Source organism: Astyanax mexicanus, chromosome 6 (assembly GCF_023375975.1).
Source record: "Astyanax mexicanus isolate ESR-SI-001 chromosome 6, AstMex3_surface, whole genome shotgun sequence".
NCBI classification, from domain to species: Eukaryota; Metazoa; Chordata; class Actinopteri; order Characiformes; family Acestrorhamphidae; genus Astyanax; species Astyanax mexicanus.
In genome coordinates this window covers 56,800,320-56,825,331 of record NC_064413.1, presented here as the reverse complement: position 1 = coordinate 56,825,331, position 25,012 = coordinate 56,800,320, and the positions used below count along the sequence as shown (strand labels likewise).

The following is a 25,012-nucleotide window of genomic DNA, read 5'->3' as shown; positions in this document are numbered from 1 at the left end:
CTAAAGTAAATAATATTGCAGTATTTTAGCATTTTTTTATATTAGCATCTTGTAAAAAAAAAAAAATCGACGTTATGGGAAAGCTATCATATTTGCACTATAAGCTGCACTTAAAATCCTTTAATTTTCCCCAAAATCATCAGAGCTCCTTCTAATCCGGTGCTCCTTATGTATGAATTCTATCAGTCAGGTATTAAGGAGCAGTAAAGTCACTCCACTGAAGTACAGAGTTATACAGGAGTTTCAGTTTAGTTCTCCAGCGCCCAGACGGGAGCAGTATTAGCATTAGCTGCTAACCACGCACAGCGCTAATTAGCTCTTTCACCGTTCAGCGGAGAGTATTATCACACTGTAGCCTGCTGATAACCCCGGCTAGCACTGCTGGAGCAGCATTAGCATTAGCCACTAACCGCGCAAAACGCTAGCTCTTTCTCCGTTCAGAGGTGAGTATTATCGCCCTGTAGGCTGCTGCTAACCTTAGTGGAAATCTAGAAATTTAATCTTACTATAAATAAACGGAAGCGCATTACTCACCCAAGCAAACAGTTTTCAGGAGAGAAATCTGTGAAGATTAACATCCAGCACTCGTTTATTAGAAGGAAAACATGGCAACACCCTTGTTTCTTACTAGTGTCGCATAATGTGTCCTATAGTCTGAAAAATATAGTATATATAAACTGATCATTAAGTGTTACCGTACTGATCGTCTTGGGAATGCTTACACCTGTTGTAGGTTTTAAGGTTTTATTTTGTAAGCAAGGTTGATTGAACACTGGTCAGTGTGCTCATTCTAAAACCAGGTGAATTATGGGAGTTGTAGTGAGGGCTGATAGTGGGTGCTTGTCTCGTGACTTTTGGCATTTTTGTGTATATATTACTCTTTCTTCTATCTCTGTCTCTGTGTTTCTCTTGCTTGCCTGTCCTGTAAGAAGGACAGAAGTGGACTGTACAGTTCTTTCTCTTTCATCTCTTTCTTTTCAGGCTGAATAGTAATATGAATTAATTTACATACATGTTTTCGTGTGTGTGTGTGTGTGTGTGTGTGTGTGTGTGTGTGCGCGCACATACAAACCCAGTTAATCCTCCAGTGGATGAATTAATTTCAGTATAACCTGCATCAGATACAATACAGATAATACAACCCTGCACTGTGTGTTGTGTGTGTGTGTGTAGTGTGTGTGTGTGTGCAGGGCACAGATGGGTTGTGGGTTGTGCTTCAGGACATGGCGCACTGAAGATGTGAATACACAAACACACACTAACACAACAACACACACACACTAAATGGACTTTTTATTGGTTTATTGACGGTTTTATAACTGAAAGGAGACTCTAGTTTAGACATTGTTGGTTCCTCTATGCTGGATATAACATGATAAGATTGAGAGGGTTGGGTTTGGAGGTTCTACAGGTTCTGTATGGATCCTGCAGCACATTTACCCACAGATGTTGCTACAGCTGGGCCTGTAGATCCTGCTCTACACTCGTTGGTTGAAGCTGAAGCTGAATCTTGAAACCCTTGCAGTGTGTGGGTGAACATTATCCTGCTGAAAAATGCTTCCATCAGCTAGACGTTCTGCAGGAGAGGCAGCAACACATGATGTATCTGCAGGATGTTCTGCACAGATCACTGAGATCACTGTTAGTGTTTGTCCTATCATTACTAGGAGTGACCGACTGTCACTGTATGAGATGCCCCTCAGATCATCAATCACGCCTGCAGTTTACACTGTGAACTCTTCAGTCCAGGGCAAAGGCAGGATTGAAGATTCAACATGAGCTTCCAAACTCAAACCTGACCATCATTAGATCCCAAACAGAACCTGGATACAGAAGACTACAGTATATAGTTCCAGTTGTTTTGATGACAAGCGGACGACCTAAATCATGCACAATCCTAAAACCATCATCCTGCTTCCATTAGTCCAGTAGTGCTCCTTTTCTCAAAGTCAGTCATTTGGGTAGGGTTACTAAAAAGTATCTGAAAATTAATTTTTAAGGCCGTGGGGGAAGCACTATTTCGCCCTCTTGTGGCGTAAGACCCAGTATGTATTCAGACCAACTGTAATTATTTATGTATATCTGCATGCTGATTTTTTTTGTAGGTGTTAATTAGTTAATTGGTTTTAAGTGGTTATTGATGGTTTCTAATCAGAACGTACCTGTTTTCATTTCAGCACGTCTGCTCTGTGCGAGGTTAAGGTGAGCAGTGGTCAGTGAGATGTTCAGTGGGGTTCAGATGGGGAGCTGTTTACATGTTTATCACATAAAAACAATAACAGCTATTTTCCATCCCAGTAAAACAACATTACACCCAGCTGACCACATAAAACAGATATTAGAACCAGGTGTTGACCATAGCACACACACACACACACACACACACACACACACACACACACACACACACACACACACAAGCTTAGAGATGTTAAACAAGGCAGGCTCTGGACTACAGCTACCCCGTAACACACACACACCACACACACACACACACACACACACACAGTCTAAACACCACACCCAACACACAGCTGTTACACACACATGTGTGTATTGGGTTCCAGGCTTTTGTAACTGGTCATTTGAGAAGGAATGTAGTGCAGAGATTTCCTCAGCTTTATCTGTGTGTGTATGTGTGTGTGTGTGTATGTGTGTGTGTGTGTGTGTGTATGTGTGTGTGTGTGTGTGTATGTGTGTGTATGTGTGTGTATGTGTGTGTGTGTGTATGTGTGTATGTGTGTGTGTGTGTATGTGTGTGTGTGTGTGTGTTTTGCCTGTAATGGGCTCCTTGCACTCACGGCTCTGACGCATTTCCGTTTTCAAATAATACGGCTCGGACGTTTCCGGCTGTATTGTTTACATTGGCCTGTATAGGCAAAACGTACATTTTTTACTAGCGAGAGGTCAAAATGAGTATCCAGCGTGAAGTTTTCAAGCCGTTTTCAGCACTGTTGTGTTCCTTTTTGCACGGCGTCTGCTAAGTTTTAAGGAAGCTTTAAGCTAATAAATCTAATAAACAGTGGCTAATGAACATTAGTCGGGACCACTTTACCATTTCGCCATATGAAAGGTCTGTATCAAACATTTCATACCAGACTACCTGGTTAAACCAGAAACGTCAGAAGCTTGGAGACGACTGGCAAAGCATGCAGTGCCACTGCTTTTTAAATGGAATAATTAACGTTACAGCACCCAGGCTCCATGTATTTGGGAGAGGAGATCAGCGTACTTGCCTGAATGATCCACCAGCTAGCATTTTTATTATTATTATAGCGAGATATTATTATTATTATTGTTGTTATTATTATAATAGCTAATTATTATTATTATTATTATTAATATTATTAAAATATTATAGCTAGCATTTGTATTCTTATTTTTTACTAATATAGCTAGCGTTTTTATTATTAGTATAGCTTGATATTATTATTATTATTATAGCTAGAATTATTATTATTATTATTATAGCTATATATTATTATAAATTGTACTATTTTTATTATTATTATTATTATAATTATTATTATTATTATTATTGCTAGCATTTTTATTATTATAGCCAGCATTTGTCTAATTATTTTTATAATGATTATATGATTATTATAGTTTGCGTTATTATTATTACTAGCATTTTATTAGACTTCCATTTGATAACAGGAGAAACTATCAATAATGCACCTAGCAAGCTAGTTAGCTATACTAGCTAATGCTGAGCTGTGTGGACTAACGTAAAATATAAGAAAAAAAACTTTGTAGTGTGTAGGTATGATATAGTTTATAGGCATATAGTTTAAAGCCTTTCTCTAGTTTTCTAGTGGTAGGCTTTACTGGTCTCCTCGATGTTGAGGTTAATTTTTAGAAGCTCTTGTAAACACCAGCTGAAAATACTGCCATAACGAGTGTATTGGAAAAGCCAAACAGGAAACGCTGGAGCAGCACTGATGAGAATGCAGAAGTAATTGTGCAAAGAGCGCATTTAATGATGGTAAATATCTTAAGTGGCGTTCACATATTTACCATTCCGTTTAAATTAAATAAAGAATAAATAAAAAATAAATAATGGGAGTGTCAGTATTTGATTTTGCTAATTTAGTTTTCGTGTTAGTTTTGTCTAGTTTAGTTATGTTTTTATTTAGTTAGATTTTTTTGTTGTTTTATTGTTTTAATTCGTTTATATTGTCTTATTTTTTATCTTTTTAATTTTTTTGTTATATTAGTTCATTAAGCTGTTTGTTTAGTTAATGTAGTTGTTCTCTGTGAATTTAGTTTGCCTTGATTAGTTTGGATTTTTGTTTGTTTTGTTTCGTCTTTTTTGGTTAGATTACCATATTTTCTGCAGTTAAGGCACACTTCAATTTTTCCAAAAATCATCAGAGCTCCTTATAATCCGGTGCTCCTTATGTATAAATTCTATCAGTCAGGTATTAAGGAGCAGTAAAGACACTCCACTGAAGTACAAGCATTATAAGGGTGAGTTTTCAGTGAAGTTTCTCCAGCACTAAGGCTGGAGCAGTATTAGCATTAGCTGCTAACCACAGTGCTAGCTTTCACTGTTTTGTTTACTTGGACACTTTCCCAGCTTCCTTATTAGAAGGGAAACATAGTGACACCCTTACTCACTTTGATGTAGACATTCTTACTAGTGTTGCTTAATGCACCTTATAATCCGGTGCTCCTTATAGTCTGAAAAATAGTCTAGGTTTTATTTTGTTGTTTGTTTAATTTTGTATTTGTATGAATTTGGACAGTTTGTTTTAGTTGTTTCAGCTTATGAAATGCAGATGTTTGCAAATTTTGGCATCAACTTTTGCTTAAAACACGTGTATTAAAATAAAAACACATGCTCTACAGAGACACACCTCTGCCCACACTAACAGACAAATAAAATGGCATTTAATTAGGAAAGTGCAAAATATTTCTAAATTTAATGAAGTAATTGAAATGGTCATTAGTGTGTGTTTGTGTACACTAACTGTCAGCAGCAGCAGTGTGTGTATGCTGGTGTCTGATGCAGCTGCTGGTGCATAGTGCGACCCTCACACACACACACACACTGCTCTGTGTAGGTGTATTAGCTTAGCCTCTTTCACTCTGATGATGTCATCAGCTGGGTTGGAGATGGAGAGACAGTTTCTGGTGACCTGTACTAACTTTAAAATAGAACACACACACACACACTCTCTCACACACACACACACACACACACACACACATTTATTTTTTCTACATCCTTGTTCTTTCTCTACACTTTCTCTCTCACTCGCTTCCAACCTCTCTCTCTCTCTCTCTCTCTCTCTCTCTCACACACACACACACACACACACACACATTCTAAACATACCCTAAGACCAGAGCTCAGCTTCACCACCTACTCTCTAATTATCCAACACACACACACACACACACCTATTTTCCCTCTCTTGCTGCCTCCCACATCCTCACAGGCACAGCTACATAATCAGAACAGGCTACACGCACTCTCTCGCTCGCCCACACAGAGTGAGAGGAGCGCAGTGGCAGTGTGAATTGTGGGAAATAGAGTGAAGCCTGGCGGCTGTCAGAATTCTGCACCACACTCTGTTACACAGGCCCAAATCCCTGCAGTCCAGCACAGTCAGCACAGTGTTGTTCCAGCACAGCGAGATACAGCACAATGTGGGTTCAGCACAATGAGATACAATGCAGTGAGGATTCAGCACAGCAAGATACAGCGCAGTGAATGTCCAGCACAGTGAGATTTAGCACAGTGTTGGTCCAGCACAGTGAGATTCAGCACAGTGTTGGTCCAGCATAGTGAGATTCAGCACAGTAAGGTTCCGGCATAGTGAGGGTCCATCACTGTTAGGGTCCGGCACAGTGTGGTTCATCACAGTAACGCTCCAGCACAGCAAGATACAATGCAGTGAGGATTTAGCACAGTAAGATTCAGCACAGTGAGATTCAGCACAGTAAGGTTCCAGCATAGTTAGGGTCCATCACAGTTACGGTCCGGCACAGTGTGGTTCAGAAAAGTAATGCTCCAGCACAGCAAGATACAATGCAGTGAGGATTCAGCACAGTGAGGATTCAGCACAGTGAGGATTCAGCACTGTGAGATTCAGCATAGAGAGGCCCCAGCACAGTGAGGGTCCGGTGCAATGAAACTCAGCACAGTGATGGTCCACCACAGTGAGATTCAACACAGTGAGATCCAGCACAGTAAGGGTACATCACGTTGAGATTCAGCACAGTGAGTGTCCAGCTCAGTGATATTCAGCGCAATGAAGGTTCAGCACAGTGAGGGTCCAGCACAGTGGGATGCAGCACAGTGAATTCAGCACAGAAATTCAGCTGCAGAAATGCTAGATTGGTGATAAATCTGGGAAACCCTTGCTTTGTTGGGTGAACATTATCCTGCTGAAAAATGCTGCCGCTTTCAGCTGGAAGTTCTGTATGAGAAAAAGCAGCAACACATGTATCTGCAGGATGTTCTGTACAGATCACTAAGATCAATGTTAGTGTTCCTCCTATCATTACTAGGGGTGACCGACTGTCGTACGAGATGATCACCAGATTATTGATCACACCAGCAGTTTGTTGGAGCAGTGTGTCGCTCCACAGAAAAGGCTTAAATGTCCTCAGCACTTGAACCCAACTTTTGTCAGATCCAAGACTGAAGGTGGAGGAGGTACACTGCCCAGAGAGAGTTTTATAGGGGAGAAGCTGTGGGCATAGCACTTTTACGCCCTCTTGTGGTTAGTTATACTATTTGTCAGCTGGTGTGTAAATATATATCCACTATATATAAATAAGATTGTACGTAAGATTACATAATTACAACAGTTGTAGAGCATAAGATACTTGTTGAGTCAGTGTGTGTGTGTGTGTGTGTGTGTGTGTGTGTGTGTGTGTGTGTGTTGAGTGTTTGTTATTCGTTTAGTTCACTTGGGTCAGGAGGGCTATCCAGAAGGAGAAAAAACGATTAAAAGAGAGAGAGAGAGCGGGAGAGAGGGAGTAGATAAAAGGAATGTTTTGTTCACACACTGATGCCAGAGGACTTTCAATGAGCTATTTTTACTCTCTCTCTCTCTCTCTCTCTCTCTCTCTCTATCTCTCTTTCTCTTCCCTCCTTTCTCTTCTCTCTCTCTTTTTCTCGCTCTCTCGTGTTGGGAATGAAAGTTATCTGGCCTGAGAACAGAAGCCATGGGAACCAGTTAAGGGGGACGTGTGCGTGTGTGTGTGTGTGTGTGTGTGTGTGTGTGTGTGTATGTGTGTGTGTGAGATAATAAATGGAGTTTACTATTAGACCACAATATATACAGTATGTATTGTGTGTGTGTGTGTGTGTGTATGTGGGTATACATATGTATGTAGGAGAGAGAGTATGAGATTACTGTTTGAGAGGGTATGTGTGATTAGGGGGCCCTCGTTTTATGTGTGTGTGTGTGTGTGTGTGTGTCTGTGTGTGTGTGTGTGTGTGTGTGTGTGTGTGTGTGTGTGTGTGTGTGTGTGAGAGACGCCAACACTGACCCCACTGTAATCCACCTCCATTTACATTCCTCCAGATTAGTTCCTACTGCAGACGTTGGAGTGGACAAGGGTTAAACACATACACACACACACACACACACACACTCGAGTACATGCACTCACCCCCAGACTGAGTGTGATAAACATGGTGTGAGTCTGGGCTGTTGTGTATTAAAAGTGCAGGAAACACTGGTGTGTATAGAATACAGTATGAGGTGTGAGGGCGGGGCAGTGCTCCATACCAAACTTTACCACGACAAACAAATAAAAACACCTACCGCTCTCTAAACAATAACTGTTTATTGTCTCAGAGAGACAAATACACATTTTACAGCATAATGACCTCTTATCAATTACAGGTCAAATTCAAATGTATGTATTATATAATAAATAGCATTATTATACTTTTATTTTGCTCTCGAAATAGCAGACTAAACTGGTCTTAAAATGACAATAAGCGGGAGTCCGGGCACTCTGTCCGAGCGGGAGCCCGGGCGCTCTGTCCGAGCGGGAGTCCGGGCGCTCTGTCCGAGCGGGAGTCCGGGCGCTCTGTCCGAGCGGGAGCCCGGGCGCTCTGTCCGAGCGGGAGTCCGGGCGCTCTGTCCGAGCGGGAGTCCGGGCGCTCTGTCCGAGCGGGAGTCCGGGCGCTCTGTCCGAGCGGGAGTCCGGGCGCTCTGTCCGAGCGGGAGTCCGGGCGCTCTGTCCGAGCGGGAGTCCGGGCGCTCTGTCCGAGCGGGAGTCCGGGCGCTCTGTCCGAGCGGGAGTCCGGGCGCTCTGTCCGAGCGGGAGTCCGGGCGCTCTGTCCGAGCGGGAGTCCGGGCGCTCTGTCCGAGCGGGAGTCCGGGCGCTCTGTCCGAGCGGGAGTCCGGGCGCTCTGTCCGAGCGGGAGTCCGGGCGCTCTGTCCGAGCGGGAGTCCGGGCGCTCTGTCCGAGCGGGAGTCCGGGCGCTCTGTCCGAGCGGGAGTCCGGGCGCTCTGTCCGAGCGGGAGTCCGGGCGCTCTGTCCGAGCGGGAGTCCGGGCGCTCTGTCCGAGCGGGAGTCCGGGCGCTCTGTCCGAGCGGGAGTCCGGGCGCTCTGTCCGAGCGGGAGTCCGGGCGCTCTGTCCCGCCGAGTGTCCGGGCGCTCTGTCCCGCCGAGTGTCCGGGCGCTCTGTCCCGCCGAGTGTCCGGGCGCTCTGTCCCGCCGAGTGTCCGGGCGCTCTGTCCCGCCGAGTGTCCGGGCGCTCTGTCCCGCCGAGTGTCCGGGCGCTCTGTCCCGCCGAGTGTCCGGGCGCTCTGTCCCGCCGAGTGTCCGGGCGCTCTGTCCCGAACAAGAATCGGCACGCTCTGTCCCGAACAAGAATCGGCACGCTCTGTCCCGAACAAGAATCGGCACGCTCTGTCCCGAACAAGAATCGGCACGCTCTGTCCCGAACAAGAATCGGCACGCTCTGTCCCGAACAAGAATCGGCACGCTCTGTCCCGAACAAGAATCGGCACGCTCTGTCCCGAACAAGAATCGGCACGCTCTGTCCCGAACAAGAATCGGCACGCTCTGTCCCGAACAAGAATCGGCACGCTCTGTCCCGAACAAGAATCGGCACGCTCTGTCCCGAACAAGAATCGGCACGCTCTGTCCCGAACAAGAATCGGCACGCTCTGTCCCGAACAAGAATCGGCACGCTCTGTCCCGAACAAGAATCGGCACGCTCTGTCCCGAACAAGAATCGGCACGCTCTGTCCCGAACAAGAATCGGCACGCTCTGTCCCAAACAACAATCGGCACGCTCTGTCCCAAACAACAATCGGCACGCTCCGTCCCAACAAGAATCGGCACTCTCCGTCACAACAAAAATCGGCGCGCCCTGTCACAACAAGAATCGGCGCGCCCTGTCACAACAAGAATCGGCGCGCCCTGTCACAACAACAATCGGCACGCCCTGTCCCAAACAACAAACGGCACGCCCTGTCCCAAACAACAATCGGCACGCCCTGTCCCAAACAAGAATCGGCACGCCCTGTCCCAAACAAGAATCGGCACGCCCTGTCCCAAACAAGAATCGGCACGCCCTGTCCCAAACAAGAATCGGCACGCCCTGTCCCAAACAAGAATCGGCACGCCCTGTCCCAAACAAGAATCGGCACGCCCTGTCCCAAACAAGAATCGGCACGCCCTGTCACAAACAAGAATCGGCACGCCCTGTCACAAACAAGAATCGGCACGCCCTGTCCCAAACAAGAATCGGCACGCCCTGTCCCAAACAACAAACGGCACGCTCTGTCCCAAACAACAATCGGCACGCTCTGTCCCAAACAACAATCGGCACGCCCTGTCCCAACAAGAATCGGCACGCCCTGTCCCAACAACAATCGGCACGCTCTGTCCCAACAAGAATCAGGATGCTGAATCCAGTGGTGATGTAACTGATATTCACTGATTTTCTACATCACAGTGAACTGCAGGGTTGCCCACAGAGAACTGGAAGTAGCCTGATAATGCAGCATTATTCTTTTTTATTTAATTATTTTGATGGTATGTTAGTTGTTGAACAGTCTCTTTGTTCAGCGGGAGGATTTAAACCGCTTCCCCCTGTAACTTTGTTCCGAATAAGAAATGGGACTAAAATTAGCATAATAGTTTATCAAAATGTAATCATAATATTGTTTTTATGTGTAGATTAGTTATAGAAGCTGTGTTTACTACCCTGACATTTAGGCAAGCATACCCAATGTTTTGCGTAAGAAGACTGTAAGTGACTCCACGTCCCCAAACTGTACAGAAACAAGCCTGCGTGTGTGAGAGAGATATGAGGACGTTGGCCAGTGTGCAAAACAGGAAGCAGAGAAAGAGCCAGAAAAAACTCACACACCGATGTTTTGTATCAGTGCGGTTTCAAACACCATAAAATACATGGGAAAGTGTGTGTGAGTGTGTGTGTGTGTGTGTGTGTGTGTCCAGAAGCGATGCAGTCAGATTTTCCCGGCTCTGTGTGTTTTGGAGTCATCTCTACTTAAAACGTCCAAAAGTTAGCACTACTGCAGTGCATTCTGGGTAAACTCAACCTCGCTGAACCGGTCAGTGTGGAGCTCCATGCCTAATGCCAGGCGCCGGCTAGAAGGGTATAAACCCACAGTACTGATCTGTGGATCAGAGGAAGAACTGTGTTCTCTGGAATGATGATGGAGCTCCATATAATCCTTTAGGATACAGGCATGAGTTTGGGATTAATGAGGTGGAGTGATGATCATCATCCACCATTTAAACCTCACTAACATTGTCTTTTTAGTGGCTGAATGCAAGCAAATCATCACAGCAATGTGCGCCCAGAATATAGTAGAAACTCTTCTCTGAGTAGTAGAGACAGTTACTCCAACAAAAGCAGGAGAAACTCTTTTTAATGCTGGTGATTTCAGAAGAAGAACTGACTGATCAGCTGACCCAAAACTTTAACGAGTTATAAAACTGGGTGTGTTTATATATATTAGTAGTTAGTATCTTAAACAGGCATAACACACCACTCTATCAGACTAGTCCGATCACATTCTCTCTGTATCTCTCTCTCTCTCTCTCTCTCTCTCTCTCTCTCTGTATCTCTCTCTCTTTCTCTCTGTATCTCTCTCTCTCTCTGTATCTCTCTCTCTCTCTGTATCTCTCTCTCTCTCTCTCTCTCTGTATCTCTCTCTTTCTCTCTGTATCTCTCTCTCTCTCTCTCTCTCTGTATCTCTCTCTCTCTTTCTCTCTGTATCTCTCTCTCTCTCTCTCTCTCTCTCTCTCTCTTTTTCTCTTGTTCGTCCACTAGCTCAACAATTTCCCCTTTGTGGGGCGGCCAGCCTTCATGAACACACACACACACAATGGGCCTTTCAGTGGAAAAGGCTAGACACACACACACACACACACACACACACACACACACACACATATGTGAACTAACACAAACCTACTCATCACAACTTTAAAAGACTAAAACACACTCAGTCTGACAGAGAATGATTGTGTGTGTGTGTGTGTGTGAGAGAGAGACAGACAGACAGAAAGAGAAAGAATGATAGAATGATGGTGAGAGTGTGAGTGAATGATAGAAATGGAGAGAGAGAGAATAATAGAGAGACATCGACCGAGAGAATGATGGAAAGATAGAGAGAATGATTAAAAGGAAATAATGATGGCGACAGAATGTGAGTGAATGATAGAAAGGGAGAGAGAAAATGGTAAAAGACAATGATAGAAGGGAGAGAGGATTATGGTGAGAGAGTGAGATAGATACCACCTCTAACACACACACACACAACACCTCAGATACCACCTCTAACACACACACACACAACACCTCAGATACCACCTCTAACACACACACACACAACACCTCAGATACCACCTCTAACACACACACACACAACACCTCAGATACCACCTCTAACACACACACACACACACACAACACCTCAGATACCACCTCTAACACACACACACACACACACACACACAGCACATCAGATACCACCTCTAACATAGACACACACACCACCTCTGGACTCTGGTTGGTTTGTACTCTTAATGCGGTTTGATTGAGCAGGTGTGAAAAGTAATCACACTTAGACCTGCTAGAGGAGGTGTATCGGTCCGGTCCCAAACAAACTCTGAAGCGGTTCTCTTGTGGTGAGAACGTGATCTGGTCTCGATCTGACCCAGATATCAAATATACTCCTTTTATTTGAGCTAAACTGCTGATAAGGCTCAGTTTAATCAAATATATTAGCCAGATAACGCTAATCACCACAGCTGTGAACAAACGCTGTCTCTGCTGCTCCGTGCTGTTTACACACTAATATTGTGGTCAGTGCTGCGTTCACTGCTCACATCTGTGCTGCACGTCCCATTAAAAACACTGTGTTTAAAAGCGCAGCAGCAAATTTTCAGAGTTCTGTGTTTTAAATCAGCTTCACACTCCTATAGATATACAGATAAACACACTGAAACACAGAATCTCCTCACTATATTTACTTTCTTACATCCGCACCAGACTGCTCTGACCAATCAGAGGAGACGATGTGCTCGTGTGGTTTATTGGTGCACATTTGGTGCATTTAGGTTTTTATGTCTGTGTGAAGCCAAACCAAACAGAGGGAGAAAAGCTCCAAATAAGCTTAATAAACTCATCAACTGATCCAGATCATAGAAACTTTCACAAATACAGGTGGACAAAATTTCCTGTTTTTGGTCTGGATTTTTGGACTTTAACATCTGCTGTTTTCATTCAGACTAAAATTGAAATCTTTGCATGTCTAGCCTAAAGAACAAGTTTTTCTGGACAAGCTGAGAAAGGCAAAAGCAGCAGTATCTAAATGAGTAGTAATTATTAGTAAATTAGTAGTATAATAAATTAGTAAATTAGTATCTTTTACAGGATTTTACAGCGTTATTACTCGAGTTACACATGCAGCTCCACAGTAGCAGCATTCCAACCCACAATTACCAGGGTTTGTAAAACATGGAGAAGTCAAGGAATTTGAAAATAGCAATTTCCAGGCCTGGATACATTTTGGAAAAATAAAAATACCCAGAAAGTTTTGGAAAAGTCATGGAAATTTTCTCTGCCGATTTTTGTGTTTTAGTTTATCGATGGAGAAAATCTATTTTGAGGTAAGAAAAAAAATACATCAGCTCAGAGTTAATTCAGTAATTTAGCCGTTACACAATGGAGCATGTCAACATTTTATCTGATTCATTTAAGACCTACTATACGATATTATTTTTAATTATAGTTTTAGTTGTTTTTTTATTTTATTGTCAATGTCTGCACTGATGTTTTAAAAATTGTATGGTCATGAAAATTTGCCTTGAAGGCCTAAAAATAATGTAAAATCCTGGAAATGTATGGGTTAAAATGTGAATCATCATGTATCTCAAGCTGCTGTTTAGAGATGAAGATGATACAGAATGCTGTTTTAGATCTAATGTTGATCTCAGGAACTCAAGATAAATGAGATGAGTTTCAGTTTAGTTTCAGGTGGAATGTGATGGTTACAGGGTAGCACTGTGTGTGCAGGTGATATTACAGGTTAGTCCTGACTGTCTCTGCTGTTCCTTATAAATCAGGATATTTATGTACTTAAACGGAACAACACACACACACACACACACACACACATTGAGGAAGTGTGTGAGTGAGTGGCATTTAGTAAATTTAATAACACACAGCAGTGATTGAAGATGGATCACACACTGATATCTGTGCTTTGGTCTTAATACTGAAAGCTGATTGGCTAAAAATAGCTGTGTATCGTATTGTATCATATGCAATAATAACGCAGATCAATATTATACCCTGAAATATCGTTTCATATCGCCCACCCCTAATTATCACATCAGGGTACTACTTACTATTAGGGTATTACTGTTTTATCAAAATAAAAATTCCATTATATTGTATCTACTAGAGACAGATCATATCTGTGCAGTATCATTTATTTTACTTTAATCCTGGATATATAGAGATATTTGGAGTTAATAATACTAATTATTATTAGTATCATGACTGATCATTCTGGATCATTGACTTCTGTTACAAATCTGATCAAATTCTTGTATTTTTTATTGTTTTTAATATGTCAGTTATTAGGGGTGTGCCCTATCATATCATATTGTATGCAATGATAACATTTAATTTTCATTTTTATTGCAGTAGTGTATTCTTAAAATATAGATTAATATGTGTTTTTAATTCAGCATTTTACCATGAAATATTGTGATGTTATTTTATGGCCTTATCGCCCACCTCTAGCTGAAATGTTCGTTTTTGGCCAGTTTAGGTTTTTACTGTTTTGGAGCTTTTTGTGGAAACTGACCCTTAAATCACAAATACACACACACACACACACACACACACACACACATCTCACTGTAACAAAGTGTGTGTATGTGTGTGTGTGTGTATTTGGATGAGAAGTGAGAGAAACAGATGGTCTCTGCCTGTATCTGACTCAGCATCACAAAAAGCTGACACACACACACACACACACACACACACACACTGACACTCTTGTACTCAATGTCAGTGCTTCTCTCAGTAGTTACTCTTATAAACAGTGATGGGAGTAACAGTGTTGAAATAAACGCTGTTACTAAACGCTGTTTAGGGGAGGATGAGATAAACGCCTAAGCAATGATTGTTGTCATTGCTGTCGTGCACTCTATACATCTGGCTTATGAAACACGCTCTGAGAAGGTGGGGCCCGGGGTGTGGGGGTTACGGGCGCGAGTAACACAAAAGTAATGCAATAGTTACTTTTACTGGTAACTAGTTACTTTTATAGTGGAGTAACTCAGTTACTTTTTTGGAGAAGTAACTAGTAACTATAACTAATTATTTTTTTAAAGTAACGTGCCCAACACTGCTACTAAACTGTATGTCCCAATATTCGTGGACACCATATGCACTGTCTAGTCTCTGTAGTAGAAAAGTACCGCCGATAGAATAGGACTCTCTGAAGCAGATAAACTATAATCATGAGTCAGGCTATAGAGGAGTATTAACCCCGAGTATTGATCTTTAGAGCAGTGGAAGATCTACTTTATGGAGTTGGAGCTCCATCCAAAACTTACAGTGGCTGAAAGCAAGCAAATCCTCACAGCAATATGAGCTTTTAAGCCTTATTCTGCTGTGTTATCATAAGGAAAGAGGTGATTGACAGGTAGCCATGGCTGGAACAAACCAGTCGTCTGCTTTACATGGATTAGACGAAGGATTTTAGCTGGTTAATCAATAATACTGTTATTAAGCTGTTGGTAACATTAACACATTAAAACTTTATGGCCTTAAAATATGATGATATTGCACACCTCTAACCGAGATATAAAAAAAAAATCAAGAATTTTATCATATTTGTAACAGAAGTCAATGATCCAGAATGGCATGATACTAGCAATCCTAACAATACACTTCAAATATCTCCATATATCCAGGATTAAAGTAAAATAAATGATACTGGACAGATATAATCTGTCTCTAGTAGATATATAATGGGAAATGAGAAAAGAGTGAATTTTCCTTTTGATGAAAACAGTATAAAAGTAGAACCCTGATGTGATAATTAGGCGTGGGTGATATGGCTCCATATTTCAGGGTATAATATATATGGTTCACCATATGCAAAAATGTTGGCCATACGATACGATATGGCACAATCTGAAAGCGGACAATCTGTAAACTTTGTTTAAGTTTTTAAGAAACCAAATAACTCTCTCTTATCTGGGGAGCTGTTTATTAACTTGTGGTTTCTGAGGAGGGTAACTCTGATGAACTTATCCTGTACAACAGAGGAAACTCTCGCTCTTCTATCCTTTCCTGGGGCGGTGCTGATGAGTGCCAGTTTCACCATCTTTATAACGTTTTTGATGTGTTTATTTTTTATGACTGCACTTTAGGAAACTTTTTTTTTTAAGTTCTTAATTTTTATTTTTAGATTGACTGACCTTCATTTTTATCCTAAAGTTTTTTTCTTTATTTAGTTGAGTTATTTAGTTGTTTCTTCTCATAACCTGGATTAGAACATTACTCAAATATTCAGTATTCACTGTATACCTGTAACTCTACCTCTTCACTACTTTACTTTAACTGATGCTCTCAAACACTTTATTAAGAGACAAGAAATTCAAGTAATTAACTCTTGATGAGTTCAGCACAGCTGTTAACTGAAAGCCTGAATTCCAGGAGACTCTACCTCATAAAACTGACTGAGTTTAGTATTAATCTACAGTACAGAACATTTTGAAATAATGAAGCAACACAAACTTTTTACTTTTACTTTTTAAATTGTTGAAGTTTAAGGTTGTTTGTGTGTGTGTGTGTGTGTGTGTGTGTGTTGCAGGCCAGCACTCTCCCTCAGGGTACTATAAACCTGAATGTGTGTGTGGATGTGTTGGACGGAGAAACGGCTACAGGACAGAAGCACTCGCTGTGTATCAGCACCCCCGAGAGAGAGCACTACATCCGGGCAGAGAGCAGAGAGGTTATCAACGGGTAAAACACACACACACACACACACACACACACACACACACTCTTACACAGATTTATTGTTCACATTTACAGTTTTTAGTTAACACTCTTATCACACAGGTGGGGTAGTGTAGAATTAGGAGTCATATAATGGAACTCTTATATTTAGGACTGTAGTTTTGTATGTAAGGCAGTGTTCTGTCCTGCTCTGTTATTTATAAGTGTTTTCTAGTTATTTATTTTGGTATTTATCTCAAAATTTCATTTTATACACTGTTTATATCTGTCCTCAATAAAATAGAGGGCTCTTCTTTTAAAACTTCACTTAATCTTAGTGTGTGACATTGATTTCATATAGACATTAATTACAAGAAAGCACTTAAAAATGGCGAGTTAATATAATCAGGAGGAAGATGGATGATCACAAACCATCAAACCACCAAACTGAACTGCTTGAATTTTTACACCAGGAGTAAAGCAGCATAAAGTTATCCAAAAGCAGTGTGTAAGACTGGTGGAGGAGAACATGATGCCAAGATGCATGAAATTAAAACTGTGATTAAAAACCAACCAGGATTATTCCACCAAATATTGATTATTTCTGAACTCTTAAAACTTTATGAATATGAACTTGTTTTCTTTGCATTATTTGAATGATACTGGACAGATATAAAATGTCTCTAGTAGATATATAATGGAAAATGAGAACAGTGTGAATTTTTCTTTTGTTAAAAACTGTTAAAAAGTAGGACCCTGATGTGATAATTAGGGGTGGGTGACATGGTACAATATTTCTGGGTAAAATATCGTTCACCATATTCAGAAATGTTGGCGATATTATTGCGTACAAAACAATATGGCACAGGCCTAATATATACACATCTTTGACCCCTGACCCTAGACTTGACTTTTGTCCCCATTACGTATTTGGTCCCCGTGAGCTGCATATTTAAACGGGATAGTGTCCCTGTTTGGCATAAATGCAAACCCACAGGTACCCAAACATAAAAAAACACAAAATACACAACCTAAAATATAATTATTAAATATGTGTATTTTTTTTTTTTAACACAAACACACACACACACACACACACCTCACTGTTAGTGTTGCAGGGTGTACACACACATTCCACAATGGGGATTAAGGTTCTTTGATTTCTATGGGATTTCCCCCAAAAACCATCAACAGTTTCTGAATTTACACCAGTTTATAAACACATGCTCGTGCAAACACACACACACACACACACACACACACACATGCACAGTCTTTCAGTTGCTACAACATTTTGTCTCCTGATTGTAAACGTTTTTTCTTCTGTGTTTGTGTGTGTGTGTGTGTACCTATGTGTGTACCTATGTGTGTGTGTGTGTGTGTACCTGTGTGTGTGTGTGTGTGTGTGTACCTGTGTGTGTGTGTGTGTGTGTGTGTGTGTGTGTACCTATGTGTGTGTGTGTGTGTGTGTGTACCTATGTGTGTGTGTGTGTGTGTGTGTGTGTGTGTGTACCTGTGTGTGTGTGTGTGTGTGTGTGTGTGTACCTGTGTGTGTGTGTACCTGTGTGTGTGTACCTATGTGTGTGTGTGTGTACCTATGTTTGTGTGTGTGTGTGTATGTGTGTGTGTGTGTGTGTGTGTGTGTGTGTACCTATGTTTCTGTGTTTGTGTGTGTGTGTGTGTGTGTGTGTGTGTGTGTGTGTGTGTGTACCTATGTTTCTGTGTGTGTGTGTGTGTGTGTGTGTGTGTGTGTGTGTGTGTGTGTGTAGTTGGCAGGAGGCTCTGATAGTGTTTCCTCGCACCAACAAGCAGAACCAGAAAAAGAAGAGGAAGGTGGAACCGCCCACTCCACAGGTACACGCACACACACACACACACACACACACACAGGTACACACACACACACACACACACACACACACACACACACACTCAATTCATTTATTGAGCACATTTTACACAACAGTTGACCAAAGTGATGCACAAATACAATACAACAAAAAACTACAGCACTTGTAAAACTAATTTAAAAGAAACAAAATAAAATTATATAAAAGCCATAGAATAGTAAAGACCTTTAATACTGAATTTAATACTTTATAGAGTGGGAGCCAATCGAATCAACCGCTCGGTCCCCACTCTGTTTCAGCCTCGACCTGGGGACTGAAGCTTACAGCTGCTTATAGCAGATTTTAGGGACTGTACCGGAACATAAAACACACACACACACACACACACACACACACACACAAAACACATGTATGGGTAATTAGTGCTGGGTGTTTCCACTGATTTTCATTTACAGGTTCATACAGTCATGAAAAACCTGGAAAAGTCATGAAATTTGAAAACAGCAATCCCCAGGCCTGGATAAGTTTTGGAAAAATATAAATACCCAGACAGTTTTAAAAAAGTAATGGAAATTTGGTCTACAAAAATGTGTAATTTGCAGAGTTAATTCAGTAATTTATCTCTACACAATGAAGCTCTCAGGATCTGATACACACTTTATTATTAAAGATTGTGTTAACATTTTATCTATTCATTTTAGGCCTTTTATAATATATAGTTGATGTTTTTTTATAGTTGTTTTATCCATTTCTGCACTGATGGTTTAAAAAATTATATGGTCATACGGTCAAAAAAAACATGGAAATGTATTGGTTAAAAAGTGTATGAACCCTGTGGTTACAGGCTTTGTTGGGATATGAAAAGAGTTACAAGCTGTAATTTGTATAATTAACATTTAAGCTACTGTTATAAAAAATATTAGATAGTACTTCTAGTCTGTCAGACCTAAACCTAAACCAAAATATAAACTACACTTTTATTACTGTCCCCTCACAATTATACTGAGAGATTCCAACATAAAAAATGAATCATGATTTTAATTTATTTTAAGTGATTGGCACCAATAATAGACTTTAATTTTGCCGATCTAATGCTGATATTTCTTAAAAAGAACTCTTAAAACACTGAAATGCATCCAGTAATATGCTTCAGGAAAAATATATTTACCTTCTGACTCTCAGAGCACCTCAGTGCTGCCGTCTGGAGAGTAATGTTCAGTAATGGCAGTAGGGGTGGGCAATATTATATCGTATACAATATATCGTGACGCAGAAATATCATGATATTAAAAATCCATATCGTGGGTGCCGAGTGGTACAGCGGTCTAAACGCTGCCACTATAAGCAGGAGGTCGCAGGTTCGAACCCCAGCTCATGCAGCTTTACCATCAAGCTGCCGGCGCTCAGAGGGAGCACAATTGGCTCTGCTCCCTCCGGGTGGGTACAGTAGATGGCGCTCTCTCCCCACATCACTCCTAGGGTGATGTCTGCAGCACAGGGCGTCTGTGAGCTGATGTACCGGAGCCGAGCCGCTAACTTCACATGTATCAGAGGAGGCGTGTGTTAGTCTTCACCCTCCTGGTGTGTTGAGGTATCACTAGTGATAGGGGGAGTCCTAATGAATGGGTTGGGTAATTGGCTGTGTAAATTGGGGAGAAAATGGGAGAAAAAAAAAAAAAAAAAAATCCATATCGTGATAATAGGCCTGTTCTGTCTTAAAAGTAGTCTATTATTTACTGTGAAGCTTTAGGTGTATTTATTGTATAATTGTTTTAGTTTGCAGTTTATATGCATGCACTAAATATTCTGCAATATTATTTGCTGCATTATATTATTTTATGCTATATTATTTATTTTGCCACATTATGATTATACTGTTATACTATTATACTATATTTCTGAAATTAATGAATTATTTTAGTTTTTCTATATCGCCAAGTATATCGTTATCACAAAAATACCCTGAAATATCGTGATATTATTTTAGAGCCATATCGCCCACCCCTAATGGCATGTGCATGAAAGAGTGTGCGCGAGTGCGCGTGTTAATTCACTAATATCCGGGCGCTGGTGTTTTATCAGGTTCCTGACGTGGTGAGGACTCAGTTCTCTCTGGAGAACACTAACGGCTATACTGTAAGTCCTGTGCTCAGGCTGACCAATCAGAGAGCAGCTTGGTGATGATGCGTTGCTCTCAGGTGCTAATCAATCGGCACTGCAGACAAATCAGATTCAAATCAGTAGTGTGTGTGAGTGTGTGTGAGTGTGTTGTGATTTTTATTTTTCTTAATAAAAGCGTTCTTAATAAAAATGTATTGGTGGAGACAGCATCTGTCTGTCTGTCTGTATGTCTGTATGTTTATCTAACATGTGTCTGTCTGTCTGTTTCTATCTGTCTGTCTGTCTGCTATCTATCTATCTATCTATCTACAAGAAACACCAATTAGTAAATGAAAAAATAAAACATTGACAATAATAACAATAGTAATAACAGCAATAATAACAATAGTAATAACAGCAATAATAACAATAGTAATAACAGCAATAATAACAATAGTAATAACAGCAATAATAACAATAGTAATAACAGCAATAATAACAATAGTAATAACAGCAATAATAACAATAGTAATAACAGCAATAATAACAATAGTAATAACAGCAATAATAACAATAGTAATAACAATGATTATAATAATAATAGTAATAACAATGATTATAATAATAATAATGATCAAGTATAATAATATTAACAGTTGTTTATTGAGGAGTTCCTCACTGCCCTTCAGGCTGTGACATGTTGCCACATGTTTTCCAGCAAGAAGTTCTGTTTGATCTTCACCAAGGAATATATTTATTAATTCATATTTTTAATCAGGATTTTTAGGGTTGGGTGGGTATTTATCATTTTTTATGTGAAAGTATTTTAAATAAACACCCATTCCTGCATTTCAGACCCAAAAAACACATTCCAAACACAGTCAGGATCATTTATTAGTGTTTGTAAAGTTGTGAAGATACAACATGAAATATCTTGGGTTCAGACTTTCTGTAATCAAACACGAGTTAATCAAATAAACACTGTTTTTATTTATTATTAGAGTTTTCCTTACTGTCCCAACCTCTCCTGTGTTACAATAGCAGGTCACACACACACACACACACACTGTGAGACAGGTGTTTTTGACTTCAAAGGACCTTTTGTTCTTGTTCTTGGGTAAGTGATAATTAAATATTCTATTCTCTCTCTCTCTCTCTCTCTCTCTCTCTCTCTCTCTCTCTCTCTCTCTCTCTCTCTCTCTCTCTGTAGGAGCCGGGTCCTGCTAAGGTAGCTGTAACGAGCAGCACTAGTTTGGGGTATCTGAGTGAGGAACGCTGGACCAGACCTCCAATCACCACCAGCCGCAGCGTCAGCTGCCTCAGCCAGCACTCAGAGGGTACACACACTCTCACACACTCTCACACACACACACACACACACACACACACAGCTGATAGCACGTTTATTCTTTCCAGGTTGTTGAGTGTGGAATATGGAGCTACACTAGTGTTTATTTTCTCCATTAAAACTCTCAGTTAAACTCAGTAATACAGAACCTTACAATATTCTAGTTCATGGGTTCATTCCACTGAATGGGACTCTGAATCTAATAACTCATATATTTAACTATTTAAAACATGTACTGATCAATCTCAGGCAGCTTTACTTCATTTTTTACAAGGTTTCTAATCTGAAAATGGTGTAAAAACTCATATAACATTTAAAAAGCATGTTTAAAAGCAAGTTCACTAATTCCTTTAATTTTCTCTCAAGAAAGTCTTTATTTAAAAAAATGGTTATAGATTGCATGTTCAAATAACTGATATTTATGACAAAAAATAATCTGCCCTGTTACTGGCACTCATTCCTGTTACTGGCACTCATTCCTGTTACTGGTTCTCACTCATTCCTGTTACTGGTTCTCACTCATTCCTGTTACTGGTTCTCACTCATTCCTGTTACTGGTTCTCACTCATTCCTGTTACTGGTTCTCACTCATTCCTGTTACTGGTTCTCACTCATTCCTGTTACTGGTTCTCACTCATTCCTGTTACTGGTTCTCACTCATTCCTGTTACTGGTTCTCACTCATTCCTGTTACTGGTTCTCACTCATTCCTGTTACTGGTTCTCACTCATTCCTGTTACTGGCACTCATTCCTGTTACTGGTTCTCACTCATTCCTGTTACTGGTTCTCACTCATTCCTGTTACTGGCACTCATTCCTGTTACTGGCACTCATTCCTGTTTTAGCGCAGAATTAGCAAAAACATGAAAAATACATGTGTTACAAGTGGTGGCTATGCTAATAGCCTGAGAACACTGAGCACATTCTAGTGATTTTACCAAAATGTATTTTTAAGTATTTTGAAAATAAACCAATAAGATGTAAGAATGAATGTAGGTAAACAGGACTGAGTGTTGAGATTGAGCTCCTCAGTTACAGTTACAATAACATCAAATATACAGAAAAAAACTAATGAGGAAACTTTGGGAATTTTGGGAATTTTTCGTCCCATGATCTTCAGAACCAGAACCAGCTGATGATGTCACTTCCTGTTGTAGAATGTTCCAGATGTTTCAGATATTCATTGTAATGTTTTTTGGTAACCAGACTGAGTGAAACCACAACACAGGGACACAACTAAAACGTGTATTTTTTTTTTTTTTACTTAAATATTATTGTGGATTTATTATGAAAACAAAATATTTTTTAAGCATAGATGGGTTTTGGATTTGGAGTCACACAACAATGCAAATGTAATGTTTTTAATTACATATCTTACTTTTGCAGTTAGGTCAATGTACAAGACACTAATAAATAAATAAATAAATAATAAAATGTATTTTAAAGTTATTTTGTGCACATTTATACGTGTAATATCCTGGGGACCGAAATGAAACTGATTTGGCAGAATGGCTCTTATATTATCTCTAATAATAAAGCATACAAGGTCGTACCAGCATTTAAAAAAATGAAAAAATAATCATGATTAATCAAAAAATAATTGTAGTGATTAATTATTGATTAATTAGTTTTTGATGATTGATACTAATATGTATAGTTTAATTTAGCTAATCTACTACTAATTATTTTAATTACATGTAAGTATTTAATATTAAAAGAGTCTTTTTGCTTGTTTCTCTATTTAAACTATGAGTGACCTTTGACCTCCTTCAGATTCGGGGTCTGTGATTGGAGGACGTAAGCCGAGGGTGGAGAGTGGATACTTCTCTCTGGAGAAAACTAAACCTGAAGATCAGCAGGATCATCAGCAGGATCAGGATCCTCCTCCTCAGCATCTTCCTCTTTCCTCCTCCTCCTCCTCCTCTTCCTCACGGCTGAGGTACAGCACCTCCGACTCCATGCTCTTCTCCACCGCCGCCGCCTCCGGCTCGCACCACACACACCCCACCAACACACACACACACGGCCCCGCCCACTCAGAGAGGACAGCAGCGGCCCCGGACACACACGGCCCCGCCCACAGACACGCCCCAGGGTCCTCGCTGTCCTCCTCCCAGAGTTCCCTGGACTCGGTGGACGGAGGAGCGGAGGGGCGTGGCTCTGCGCAGGTGGGCGGAGCAGCGGTGATGGGTGTGGGAGGGTCTACAGTGAGGACGGGGCGAGGTGGGCGGAGTTACGCGGCGCTGGCGGACGTGCCGCGGGCTCGGAGGCTGACCCACCGCGAGGCGTTCCGGTCCGAGAGGAAACGGCAGGAGATCCGAGAGAGAACCCGGAGCCCCGGCCGAGAGGAGGTGGAGAGACTGTTCGGACAACAGCGCAGGTCAGACACTAATATACACACACACACACACACACACACACACACACACACACACTAATACACACACACACACACTAATACACCTACAGATACACACTAGAGCTGCACGATATCGGGAAATTTTATATTGCAAATGCTCTTTTTTCAACGATATATATATATATATATTGCAATATTAATCAATTCAGGGTTCATGGTGTCACCAGCCCCGCCCCCACCCATGCGCTGTCTCTCGTCCGGACCAATCAAGAGCTGAGTCAGCACTGAGCTCTCAAAACCCGAACAAAACCAGTAAAACAACAGTAATCAGCCCTTTAATCAGCATTTAAATGCTTTTTAAAAGGTGAATAAGAGCGTTTGTTTTTCTGGGATTAAAAGCGTGAATTCAGCTGTAACTGGAAATATCTGCTCTGCTAAACTGTGCTGGACTGAGGAGCACAGTTTTCCACATGTGCTCACGTTTACAAGCACGTGCCCAACCATGTGGATGATGGAGGCCATGCATGCGGTGACCTCGTGTTTACTCCTCCCCCTCCCCCTGTGTGCTTCTCAGGCAGCAGCAGCCTGTCACTCACACAGACACAGAGACAGTGCTGTGTATCTACTACTTCTTGTGTCAAGAATCAAAACATTGAAACATGACATGTTTGATTGATTTAAATGATTTAACTGACATCTCACGTCCTGTGATGTGAATATTGCGCGTGTGCACATCACGATGACTATGCTTAAATGATATATCGTGCAGCCCTAATCAGTAATATACACCGAAACACTTACACACAGAATAATTCCCAATCCCATTTCCCCCCTTAGCTCTACCCCTTCTTTTTTCCTCTTAGAGTA

At 41.2% G+C, this 25,012-nt stretch overlaps 1 protein-coding gene across 8 annotated transcripts in view; it reads left to right on the top strand.

Annotated features, from left to right (window-relative positions):
• The window catches only part of si:ch73-103b11.2 (myosin-2 heavy chain), a 92,101-nt gene that overhangs the window by 19,145 nt on the left and 47,944 nt on the right, over positions 1 to 25,012 (top strand). For 5 of the 8 annotated variants that reach the window (XM_049480300.1, XM_049480298.1, XM_049480299.1 and 2 more), the window contains exons 4-8: positions 16,362 to 16,513; positions 18,259 to 18,343; positions 20,422 to 20,475; positions 21,650 to 21,776; positions 23,560 to 24,166. In XM_049480300.1, coding sequence (XP_049336257.1) covers positions 16,362 to 16,513; positions 18,259 to 18,343; positions 20,422 to 20,475; positions 21,650 to 21,776; positions 23,560 to 24,166 — 1,025 coding nt within the window. The remainder of the gene's footprint in view (positions 1 to 16,361; positions 16,514 to 18,258; positions 18,344 to 20,421; positions 20,476 to 21,649; positions 21,777 to 23,559; positions 24,167 to 25,012) is intronic. The other 3 variants (XM_049480301.1, XM_049480305.1, XM_049480304.1) reach the window with 2 other exon arrangements.